Source organism: Cricetulus griseus, chromosome 4 (assembly GCF_003668045.3).
Source record: "Cricetulus griseus strain 17A/GY chromosome 4, alternate assembly CriGri-PICRH-1.0, whole genome shotgun sequence".
In the NCBI taxonomy this organism is placed as follows: Eukaryota; Metazoa; Chordata; class Mammalia; order Rodentia; family Cricetidae; genus Cricetulus; species Cricetulus griseus.
Window position 1 is genome coordinate 81,574,222 of NC_048597.1, and position 12,642 is coordinate 81,586,863.

The 12,642-nt window shown below is 46.4% G+C and overlaps 1 protein-coding gene across 1 annotated transcript; it reads right to left on the bottom strand.

The window, feature by feature from the left end:
* Window positions 1-3,740: 3,740 nt before the first annotated feature.
* On the bottom strand, window positions 3,741-12,419 carry Znf394 (zinc finger protein 394). Its single transcript, XM_027413656.2, has 3 exons — window positions 10,821-12,419; window positions 8,312-8,435; window positions 3,741-5,283 (listed from the first exon to the last, which is right to left on the bottom strand). Exons 1-3 carry the CDS (start codon window positions 11,199-11,201, stop codon window positions 4,256-4,258), a joined length of 1,533 nt encoding a protein of 510 aa, XP_027269457.1. The 5' UTR covers window positions 11,202-12,419; the 3' UTR covers window positions 3,741-4,255.
* Window positions 12,420-12,642: the final 223 nt, after the last annotated feature.

Below are 12,642 nucleotides of genomic sequence, written 5' to 3' on the forward strand. Positions count from 1 at the left end.
ACAATTATAGGCCACCTTCCAGTCACTTGAATATTTAGAGTTTCGTGGAAAAGCTGGATATAGTGGCACACTGCAATAATCCCAGGACTTCAGAGCCTTAGGCAGGGGGATCACTGTGAGGTTTTGTTCCCCCACCCCCCACCCCAAAACAGGGTTTCTCTGTATTGCTTTAGAGGCTGACCTCGAACTCACAGAGATCCGCCTGCCTCTGCCACCCAAGTGCTGGGATTAAAGGCCTGAGCCACCAACGGCCAGCTACTGTGAGTTTGAAACCAACCCAGGCTACAAAGTGAGTTAGAGGCCAGCCTGTGCTGAAGAGTGAGAGACCTTGCCTGAACCAGCCAAACAAAAACTACACAGCAGTTTTGTTTTGTTGAGCTGCTGGAGTGGGGGTGAGGTGGGGGAATCATTGGACCTCGAGTCTTCTGCATGGTAGGCAAAGGTTCTACCACTGAGCTACACCTCAAGTTGTCATCAGCATTTCTGGAGGTCCTGGAAGCATGTGTATGGCTAAGCCCCAGAGGCCACTACTTTGATCTTTGTACTCACAATATGATCTTTCAGCCCTGGAGATTAATAATAAAGCTTCAAAGTGGCCTCCCCCTTTTTGTGCCCCTGCTGGTGCTGCATGTGCATGCCTTCTGCGGAGGACCTGGTGCCTCTTTTTTGAAGTGGCAGCGGAGGAGAATCAGGTGCTCAGAGAAACCCAAGGAAGGAGTCAAGATTGAGAACAGCAATCTTATTAATTTGAAGGTGGTAGGGCAGGATGGTCTGTGGTGCAGTTTAAGAGGCACCACTTAGTGAACTAATGAAAGCCTATTGTGAATGACAAGGTAAGTCTCTGAGCAGATCAGACTCTGGTTTGATAACCAGTGAAACAGACACACCTGCACAGTTGGAAATGGAGAGTGAAGATAACGATTGATGTGTTCCAGTGGCAGACAGGTGTCTACTAAAAAGACACCCTCTACTTTACTCCAGAATTTTGTTACAGACCAAGAATAAATTTCCAATTAGAAAGCCACAATTTGGTTTCACCATAGCCTGACTACTACAGAATAGTCTTCTCTATTTCATTTCCTTGTCCCCATTTCATTATTGTTCATAAACTAAGCGTTGTATGTCCACAAGCATATTGTACTTTTTTCTTTTTCTGTTTTCATCCAAATGGCCAGTGTTCTGTTTTGGTTGACTGACATCAGATGGAGATGGTATGTGGAGAAGTTCTGGTTCTGTGAAAATATCCCCCTTTCTCCATTTGTGGCATGCTCATTCAGCTATTTACATTCCAGTAAGTTTTTTTGCGCTCATTGTTTTAATGAAAGAACCCAACAACATCAAATCCTTGCATACCTGGTTTGATTGGAGATTTTTTTTATATATATATACAGTGTTCTGCCTGCCAGAAGAGGGCAACAGATCTCATACAGATGGTTGTGAGCCACCATGTGGTTGTTGGGAATTGAACTCAGGACCTCTGGAAAAGCAACTAGTGTTCTTAACCTCTGAGCCATCTTTCCAGCCCCTGATAGGAGAATTTTATTTTTTTTTAATCATTGTAAAACCAAGAACAATTTTTTATTTTATTTTTTGTTTTTTTGAGACAGAGTTTCTCTGTATTGCTTTGGAGGTTGTCCTGGAACTTGCTCTGTAGACCAGGCTGGCCTCAAATTCACAGAGATCCACCTGCCTCTGCCTCCCGAGTGCTGGAATTAAAAGCTACCAATGCCCAGCCAAAGGACAATTTTATAACATTTTTGTATGTAGCTGTCACATGTAGAACAATCTGTCTTTAAGTACTGGCAAATTACTCTTTTTTTTTTTTCTTTAAAGATTTTATTTATTATGTATACAACATTCTGCTTCCATGTATATCTGCACACCAGAAGAGGGCACCAGATCTCATTACAGATGATTGTGAGCCACCGTGTGGTTGCTGGGAATTGAATTCAGGACCTCTGGAAGAGCAGTCAGTGCTCTTAACCTCTGAGCCATCTCTTCAGCCCGGCAAATTACTCTTGACCAAGATGATTCTAAATAGTTTTCTCTTTGAGTCAAGCTTATTTAAATAAACTTATTAAAAATGAAAAAAAGCTTCAAAGCAATGTAGAATCATGTCCCAGGCCTTGGGGCATTTTAAATATTTAATGTGGGGGTGAGGCATGTTTGTGGCACAGCATGTGTGAGGCCAGAGACACCTTTTGGGTTATCAGTTCTTCCTCTTCACCATGTTGGTCCCAGGGATAGAATTCATATTGCCGGATTTGGTGGCAAGCACCTTTAACTGAAGAATCATGTCCTTAACCCTGAGGCCATAGGATTCAATGTTTCTGTCCTCAGTTTTCTCCTTTTGAAGGTCCCAAGGATGTCCTTGTGAGAAGCCTCAGAAAAATATTATAGGTGCATTTGGTGATACGATGCTGGGAATTTAATCCAGGTTCTCTTTAAGAGCAGAATTTGTCATCTTAACTGCTGAATCTTTGCTCCTGCCCCTTAACCATTACACTTATCTTTAAACATCTTAGCATGGTACCACTTCCATCTTCTGGAAAGCTCCCTATTAACTCAATCCTTTCCCTCCTCTGCAATATTTTTTTTAAAAACAATTATCAGGCCCCTGAGATGTCTCAGTGGGTAAAGACACTTGCTGCCAAGACTGGTGACTAGAGATAAGTCCTGGAATCTACAGGTTGGAAGAGAACCAACTTCTACAAGTTGTCCTCTGACTTTCACATACACTCTGTATTGTGTGTGTACCCCCAATAAATACATGTTTAAAAATTTATTAGTGGGTCAATGTGTTCTTGATGTGCATGTAAGTGTACATGTGTAGCGGCCAGAGAACAACTTTGTGGAGTCAATTTCTTTACATGAGTTTCAGAGATCAAAGTCAGATTGCCAGACTTACATAGAAAACACCTTCACTTGTTGGGCCATCTCATTGGCCCATGATATTCTTTTATTTTCTTTTCACAACAGGGCTTCTCTGTGCAGCTCTGGCTGTCTCAAATCTGCCTTTGTAGATCAGGCTGGCCTTGAACTCAAAGATCTGCCTGCCTCAGCCTCCAGAGTGCTGGGACTAAAGGCATGCGACACATTAACTCCCCAAGACATGGCTTCTCTGTGTAGCCTTGGCTGTCCTGGAATTTCCTCTGTAGACCAGGATAGCCTCAAACTCATAGAGATCTGCCTGCCTCTGCACCGGAGTACTGGGATTAAAGGTGTGTACCACCACCATCCAGTCCATGAAATTCTCTATAAAAGCATTTATTAAGGTTCAAATCAAGCCAGGCATGGTGGTGCATGCCTTTAATCCTAGCACTTAGAAGGCAGAGGGAGGAGGATCTTTGTGAATTCTAGGCCAGCCAGAACTACATGAAAGCCTGTCTCAAACAAACAAACAAACAAACAAACAAACAAAAAAACCAAGGGGTCTGGAGAGATGGCTCAGAGGTTAAGAGCACTGGCTATTTTTCCAGAGTACTTGGCTTCAATTTGTAGTACCCCATGACAGCTCATAACTGCAACTCTAGGTCCAGGGGATCTAACACCTTCACACCAATGCACGTTAAAACATGGTTAAATAAACTAAAAACAAACAAACAAAAAGGCTCAAATCATACCTAATCTGTCTTGTGTGAAAGGCCCAAGGAAATATATCTATGAGTGACTGAAATGTTCCAAATGACAAAAAAATGTAGTTTCTGGACAAAGAAACAATAGAATAATCAAAACACAAGTCATGGTGGGCATGGTGGTGCACACTTTAATCTCAGCACTTAGGAGGTGGGGGCGGGGGCGGAGGCTGGTTGTTCTCTGAGTCTGAAGCCAGCCTGGTCTACATAGCTACTTCTATTATAATTTTAAAAATGGGAGGAAGGAGTCACACCATACAACAGGGCTCACATGGGGGGTTTATTGAAAGAGGAGAGTGAAGAGGCAGAAAAGGGGCAGAGAGGGGATGTGGGGGCAGAGAAAGGGCAGAGACAGATTCCTGGAGACAAAAGTAGCAGAAGAGAAAGAGAGGAGGTGGGTAAGGTCTGCCTTTATAAGGGAACTTAAGGAATGTGCACAGGTGGTGCTCTTAGTGACTGCAGTTGAGAGCGTATCCTGTCAGGACTCTAAGGGCAGGCCAGTACAGATGCTTGAATACTAACAACTTCCAGGTCAGCCAGGGCTCCACAGTAAAACCTTTTCTCAAAAATAGTAGCAACAGCAAAAACCACCACATGAGTCATGTAGATACATATGAAAGCTAAGAGACTGTATTTCGATGGATTCTTTGGTGTCGGACAAGGTGTGTGCTCTGTCTGAATCTTTCGCCACACTGAAGACATTTATAAGGTTTTTCTCCCGTGTGAGTTCTCTGATGTTTAATGAGGGTTGCACTCTGACTGAAGCTTTTCCCACAGACAAAACACACATAGGGCTTCTCTCCCGTGTGAACCCTCTGATGCTTGAAGAGGTCTGAGCGCTGCTTGAAGCTCTTTTGGCAGTCCTCACATTTATACGGTCTCTCCCCTTTGTGCAGTCTCTGGTGTCTAAAAAGGCTGGAGATGTGGAAGATCTCCCCACATTCCTCACATTTATAGTACTTCTCGCTGGCATGGGTTCTCTGATGCCGACTAAGATGTGAGCTCTGTCTAAAGCATTCCCCACACTCTGGGCATGCATATGGCTTCTCGCCCGTGTGTGTCCGCTGGTGTTTAACGAGTGCAGCACTCTGGCTGAAGCTTTTCCCACATGCTTGACACTGATAGGGCTTCTCACCTGTGTGTGTCCGCTGGTGTTTAAAAAGGTCTGAGCGCTGTCTGAACCTCTTCTCACAGCTGTCACACTTATAGGGTTTGTCTTCATGGAGTCCCAAACTACTGCCAACAGAGTTGTGCGGTTTCACTGTATGGCATTTCACATGGAAGCCTTGTTTGTGGTCATTCTCATATTCACCATTGGTGCTGAGCCTCTCTGCTGTCTGGATGTGCTGACCAATGCCAAGGCCGGCACTGTTCCCAAATTCATTATTTTTAGAAACTCCTTCTTCCTTGGGGACACCAATGAGATGTGAGATGGTGGTGCATCCTTGCTCTTCAGGAGAACTCTGGAGTTGCAGCAATACAGTATCTTTTGACAGCTTTTCTTCCCAGTCCTCAAGGGCATCACCACACTTGGTAAATAGTGGGACCTTTCCCTGGGACACTTCTTGTATCCATACCTGGGGCTCTGCTTCCTTTAAAGTTTCTTGCTTTGGAACACAGTCTTTGTTTGAAGCTCTGGTTTCCAAGCCTGAAACATGAAAATACAAGCTGCTGTTATCTCTCCACTGTGTAACAGTGAAATAGAAATGCTGGTAGCGGAAGGACCTTGAACCTGCTTCTAAGTGTTCCTCACCAAAGGCCTTGGGTGAAACCGCATGAGCCCATCAGGGGCATGCACTCTGCCTGTACAAGTAAATAGCCTTCCTTCTGTACTTGTGCCTACAGCTACCAAGCCATTCTTCACTGGTCCCATTGCATTGCTACAGATTGCATACTAAGAGAGGTAGAAACATAAAGGATGTCAGAACAGTCTGTGGAGCTTTATCCCATGAATGTGGAATGGATTAATAGGAAAGTCTCTCCATGGTGAGCTATAATGGACATAGGTGGTGACTCTAAACTCTGAAGGCAGGATCTCAGTGGGAGGTCAATCTAGGATTGGTTGAAGGTCTATAGAAATTGTCTTCTGGCCTCTACACATACACCCATACTAAATGCATGTTCACTCCAACAAACACATATAAATGGGGAGGGCACATGAGATCCACCTCTAGCTGAGCTCCTGGTAAGTAATCACTGCTGAGGGAGCCAGCGTGATTCTTCTTCAAGGATGTAGGACTTTTTTTTTCCCCCGAGACAGGGTTTCTCTGTGTAGCTTTGGAGCCTATCCTGGTACTCACTCTAGAGACCAGGCTGGCCTCGAACTCACAGAGATCCGCCTGCCTCTGCCTCCTGAGTGCTGGGATTAAAGGCGTGTGCCACCAATGCCCGGCTTCATCTTAGTTATTTTTAGTTATTACATCCGGATGTAGTACTTCTTAAGTTGACCATGCATGTGCAAACCCTAATTAAAACAAGCACCATCGTCAGGTGGTGGTGGTGGCACACACCTTTAATCCCAGCACTCGGGAGGCAGAGGCAGGTGGATTTCTGTGAGTTCGAGGCCAGCCTGGACAGGCTCCAAAGCTACACAGAGAAACCCTGTCTCGAAAAACCAAAAAAAAAAAAAAAAAACCAAACCCAAAAAGCACCATAAACTTGAATGTGGGAGGGGCACGTTGGGAAGGTTTCCAGTGGGAGTGGGAAGAGGTAAGAGAGAAATGGAAGAGAGCATACTAGGAAAAACAAGGGTTCCAGAGAGAGTGGGAGGTGATAAGATAGGAATGAGAAGGGCTGGAGACATGGCTCAGCAATTAAGAACCCTTGCTGGCCTTTCAGAGGTTCTGAGTTCAATTCCCAGCAACCACATGGTGGCTCACAACCATCTGTAATGAGATCTTCTGCCCATTTCTGGCCTGCAGGATTACATGCAGACAGAACACTGTATACATAATGAATAGATCTTTTAAAAAAAGAAAAGAATGAGAGAAGGCATGCTGGGAAAAAGGAGGGTTCTAGAGGAAGGTGGATAGGGGCATTCTGGGAAGAAGAGTTCCAGAGGGAGGGGATAAGAGAGGGAAGTGGATAGGAACAGGGGCATTCTGGGAAAAAGGATTCCAGAGGGAGGGGATAAGAGAGGGAAGTGGATAGGAAAAGAGGCATTCTGGGAAAAGAGATTCCAGAGGGAGTGGGAAAGCATAAGAGGAATGGGGGTTGATTCTGATCAAAGTAATATATATATATATATATATATATATATATATATATATATATATGAAATTATCAAAGAACAAGTCAAAAATTATTAAAGTCCAGTCGGGCAGTGGTGGCGCACGCCTTTAACCCCAGCACTTGGGAGGCAGAGGCAGGTAGGTGGACCTCTGTGAGTTTGAGACCAGCCCGGTCTACAAAAGCCTCCAAAGCCACAGAGAAACCCTGTTTCAACCCCCGCCCCCCTTCCCCCCCTCCCGGCCAAAAAAAAAAAGTTACTAAAGTCCATGTGTAGTGGCACATTTCCCTTGATACAGGGTTTCTCTGTGTAACAGCCCTAGCTGTCCTAGAACTTGCTCTGTAGACCAGCCTGGCCTTGAACTCACAGAGATCCACAGAGATCCCCCACCCCATACTGGGACTAAAGGCGTGTGCCACCACTGTTGGCCAATCCTAAGGCTCTTAACCCATGTTTGTGAATGGCAAACTAGCTCACAGATCACAGAGAAGTGAGTTGTTAATCCTGGTTAGCAAAAACTGTCAACTTGATACAGCCTATGACAGGAAAGCCTCAACTGAGGAACTATGTAGATCAGATTGGCCCCTTGATTCTTAATTGATGTAGGAGGGCCAACCCATTGAGGGTAAAGCAAAATGGTCCTGTTGATGGGGCTGTCAAGACACTCAGTGGGTAAACACACCTGTAGCAAGCCTACACACACACACACACACACACACACACACACACACACACACACACACACACACACGTAATAAAAGATTTAAAAGAAATCCTGTTTTTAAAAAAATGCTAGTTGAAGCCGGGCATTGGTGGTGCATGTCTTTAATCCCAGCACTTGGGAGGCAGAGGCAGGCGGATCTCTGTGAGTTTGAGGCCAGCCCGGTCTCCAGAGAGTGTGTCAGGATAGGCTCCAAAGCTATACAGAGAAACCCTGTCTCGAAAAACCAAAAAAAAAAAAAAAAAAAAATGCTAGTTGAGGGCTAAGCCAGCCTGCAAACAGCATCCTTCATTGGCTATGAAATGAAATCGTTAGTCAGAAATAATGCTGTGGGGACTATCATGTGGGCCTGCTTCCAGGTTCCTGCCATGACTTGTCTCAGTGATGAACTGTGACCTAGTCTTTTTTTTTTTAAGATTTTATTTATTTATTATACATACAACATTCTGCTTCCATGTATATCTGCACACCATCTCATAATGGATGGTTGTGAGCTACCTTGTGGTTGCTGGGAATTGAACTCAGGACCTCTGGAAGAGCAGTCAGTGCTCTTAACCTCTGAGCCATCTCTCCAGCCCTGTGACCTAGTCTTGAAAGCCAAATAAACCTTTCCTTCCCCTAAGCTGCTTTTGGTCAGAATGTTTTCTCACAGCAACTGGAAGGAAACTAGAGCAGCCACCCTATACAAGCCACACATACTACGATTCATCAGAGGATGGCACATACCAGGCAGAACTGTGCTCCCAGAGTCCTTTGTGCTCTCTTTGTGGAAACCCTTCCGAGCCGCAGCCAGCTGCTCCCACTCTTCCAAGGTCAGAGATTCAGCCACATCCTTGAAAGTCACAAATCCCTAGAACAGCACAAGATCCGAATTTAGTTCCTGCTGTCACTACAAATACTTCCACTAGTCTAAAGAGAAGCCAGCCTCTAGGGAGTAAGGAGCGGGTGCAAAAGAGTCAAGTAACAACCACAGGTGCTGAGTGACTGGGTGCCAAAGGGACCTGTTACTGACAATCTTTATTGTCAAACTGACTGGATTTAGAATTGTCCAAAACTAAGCTTCTGGACTTACATGGGAGAACATTTCCAGACAGATTTGACTGTGGAGAAAAGGTCAACCCTCAGCAGGCTGGTGTACTGGACAGAATGAAGAGAAAGGCAGTAACAAGGGAAGTACCAGCATTCATCTCCTTCTGACTGCTAACCTTGAAGCAAGGTGACCCCCTTTGCCATACCTCCCTGACTTCACAGACTGTAGCTCTTCTGAAACCCTGACCCCCAAATAAGCCCTCCTCAAGGTGCTTTAGTCACAGCATGGAGAAGGGTTACCATTCTCACTAGAAGGCCACATCCTCCTGTAATCTTGAAAAGACTTTCTGTGGATCACCTATGGCAATTTGGGGAAGGCACAATCAAAATATTTGTGTTCTAGCACTGTGATTATCAAGATGGAAACTTAGGCTGGGAAGTGGCCAGGCATGCACAGAGCTGAGCTCCAGCCCTAGCACTTCAGAAGCCAGGTGTGGCAGCAAACACTTGCAACACCAGAACTCAGTAGGTGGAGGCAGGGGGATCAGAAATTTTAGGGTCATCCTCTGCCCTCTAGATAAGGAGTTGTTTTAGGCCATCCTAGGCTACATGAGATCATGTCTCAATTTGTGGGGTGAGAAGAGAAAGAAAGGAAAGAGAAGAAACAGCTTAGTCAGAGGATGCAGATCCCCTGGATCTGTCCCAGGAGTGTCCCTGGGAGCTCTAGCTCCCTGACTCCCGCCCTTTTCTGCATCCCCGATCTGCTTCCTCACTGCCAGAAAGTGACATCTGCTCCAGCATATCCTTCTGTGATGGTGTTCTGCTGTATCCCAAGCCCAGAAACAACAAATTCTGCAGACCATGGACTCTTAACTTCTAAACCATTAAACCCCAAAGGATCTTGTGTCCCTTAAGTTGTCTTAGGTATCTATCACAGTGTCAAACTGACTAAACACACTATGCATACATGTACATGGCTAACACAGGCAAGCTTATATAGGCTGAGTTCCCTGTATCTAAAATGCTTGTGAGCAAAACTGTTCACAATGTCACAATATCTCAGTTCAGCCAGGGATGAAATGAGTGTTCCAGCATTTTCCTAATCTCAGAGCCCAAAATCTGAAGTGTTTGAGTGTCTCTCCCCCACAACTAAGTATTAGCCCAAATGTCCATATCGCAAAGATGCCAAAACTGCCTTTGAAATGGCTAAATTATGAAATGACATTTTGGGGGGAGGACCTGGAAAATGTTTCAATATTAACTTTTGAGGGGCTGGATTAACTTTTCAAGATGTATCAGAAGTTAAAGAGTGTGGGCTGGAGAGATGGCTTAGAGGTTAAGAGAGAGCACAGACTGCTCTTCCAGAGGTCCTGAGTTCAATTCCCAGCAACCACATGGTAGTTCACAACCATCTCTAATAAGATCTGGTGCCCTTTTCTGGCATCCAGGCATACATGCAGGCAGAACACTATATATGTAATAAACAAACCTTAAGTTAAGAGTGCTTCCTGCTCTTCCAGGAAGACTGACCTGAGTTCAGTTCCCAGCACCCACACTGGCAGCTCACAATAGCCTGTGACCCCAGTTCCTGGGACCCAATGCCCTTTTCTGTGCTCCTTTGGCACTCCCACTCTTGTGGCATACATTCACACAAACACACAGTCATGTGAACAAAAAAATGCAAAAATGACAATGATTGTGTATTGTATCCCAAAAGGCAGGAGCAAGCTTAGTTTCAATGAGCTAGGTAAGGTGGTGCTTACACCTTTAATCCCTAAACTTTGGAGGTGGAGTAAAGGGGATGTCTGCGAGTTCAAAACCAGTCTGGTCTATACAATGAGTTCAAGTCAGTTAGGGCTATATAGTAAGGCTCTGCCTTAAAAAACAAAACAAAACATATTTCAGAACCAGTCATAAATGTCAGGAATAGTACTCGATTTTTCCAAGGTGTCTTCTCAGGGACTTAACACATTCTGATATATGAGCCTATAGAGGCCATTCTCACTCAAATCACCACTCTGTGTGCGTGCGTGTGTGCGCGCACACACGCGTGATTGAAGATGCCCGGAAGATGACATTAGCTCCCCTGGAACTAGAGTTACAGGTGGTGGTGAGCCACCCTACGTGGGTGCTGGGAACCGAATCCATCCTCTGCAAGAGCCCCATAGGGTCTTAAACGCTACATCAGAGCCCACCCGCTTCTCACCTGTGAGGAGGCTCGGTCCAGGGCTCTTTGTAGAATCCGCGCCAAGGCCGCAGCCTCCTGCCCGCTCTCAGGGCAGTGGTCCCGCACGCAGGCCTGGAGCTCCTGCGGCAGGATGGTGAGGAACTGCTCCAGCACCAGCAGCTCCAGGATCTGCTCTTTGGAGCGCAGCTCCGGCCTCAGCCACCGCCGACACAGCTCCCATAGCCGGCTCAGTGCCTCCTCGGGGCCGGCCACTTCCTGGTAGCGCAACTGCCTGAACTGTTTTCGAGAAGTTTCGGGGTTCTGCCAATCCCCGGACCCGCAGGACTTCTGACTCCCCGGTGAGTACTCCTCCACTTTCACCGTACAGAGCGCGGCACCCGCGACAGCCGCGACAGCCATTGGAGTCGCTGGACCGTCCGGCTCGAACTTGTTTTTAGAAGGGCAAAACGGGGCGCACTGCTACCTTCTTTCAAAAGCGAGGACCCGAACAGGCCACTACCGGCACAGCACACCCGTGAACATGGACTGTTAGTTCTCTATCTAGCCGGTGACAGAAAAACAAACCCAGGCCGGAAGTGAGTCATTACCTCACGCGCTGGAGACAGGCCTTGTCTTCCCTAGGTCTCTCTAAGCAACCCGGAGGACTAAGACGCATCTTGGTGGTGTGAGCAACAAATCTCTAATCCGCACGTGTACAGTGCACACAGAGGCCAGAAGAGGGCACCAGACACCCTAGAACTAGAGGTACTGAAGGCTGTTGTTAGCCATGAGAGTTTTGGGAATCCAGCCCAGGTCTTCTGGCAAGAGCAGCAGAAGTTCCTGATCACTGAGCCATCTCTCCAGTGCCTGTATTTCTTTATTCCACTTTCCATGTCCTTGGTGCTGGAGATGGAACTCAGGGATTTCACAATGACAGTCTCACCACCCCCGAGAGACGCCGCCCTACAGCGTTGTGGCATTTCTTCTCCAACGAGGTCTTCCACTATTTGCAGAGGAGTGACGACAGGGGCTTTCATACTGTCTGTCCGCGAAGGACTTGGAAAGCGATCAAAACACAACAGGAGAGGGATGGATTACTAAAGATGGGGATTTACGGTTTAGGGTAACAGGATTTAAACAAAACACCGCTTTTCTGAAGTGTAGGCCGCCAGGCTCCGGGCATAATCTTCCCTTTGCTGCATCGGTTGTTATTATTATTACTTTAAAGGCCAGTCAAGTGCAGTAGTGAGAAGACAGCCTTCGGGATAGACCCCCATCCGTTGCCTTTTAACGTTAAAAAAAATTAATTTCCCTAATGCCTACGTGGAGTGCCATGTGGTGGGAGGCGTACACAGCGACTTTGACTTCCATAATATTTGGATATCTCGAACCCAGGGATGGAACTCATGTGATCAGGCTTGGCGGTAAGGTAAATATCAGTGAGCCATGCATCCATCTGGCGCAGCATTTTAGTGTGCCTCGGAGCCTGAGGAGAGCCGCAGCCATAGTAGCTAGTTAGACTGTGTTGCTCGCGCGCGGCTTCTTGGGAGATGTAGTCCTGTGAGCCTCCTGGATCTCCCCACTCTAGGGCAGGCCGTAAAGAATGTCTTTGGGTGTGTTTGGGAAAGTGGCAAAGCAGTGATAGAATTTGAAGAGTTATGAGCTGGCAACAAGGTGCTGACCAACTTAAATTCCTGAGTGTGTGGGGAAGCTGATCTCGACCAATCAGACGCGAGAGAGTGAGGGCCCGCCCCTGAGACCCGCCCTCTAGCCTTACTAGCAGGGGCGGGGCGAAGCGAAACTGCGGTTTTGGGGGTGGGAGATAGATACTAGAGTTACTTTCCTCGGGCTCTAGTAGCCT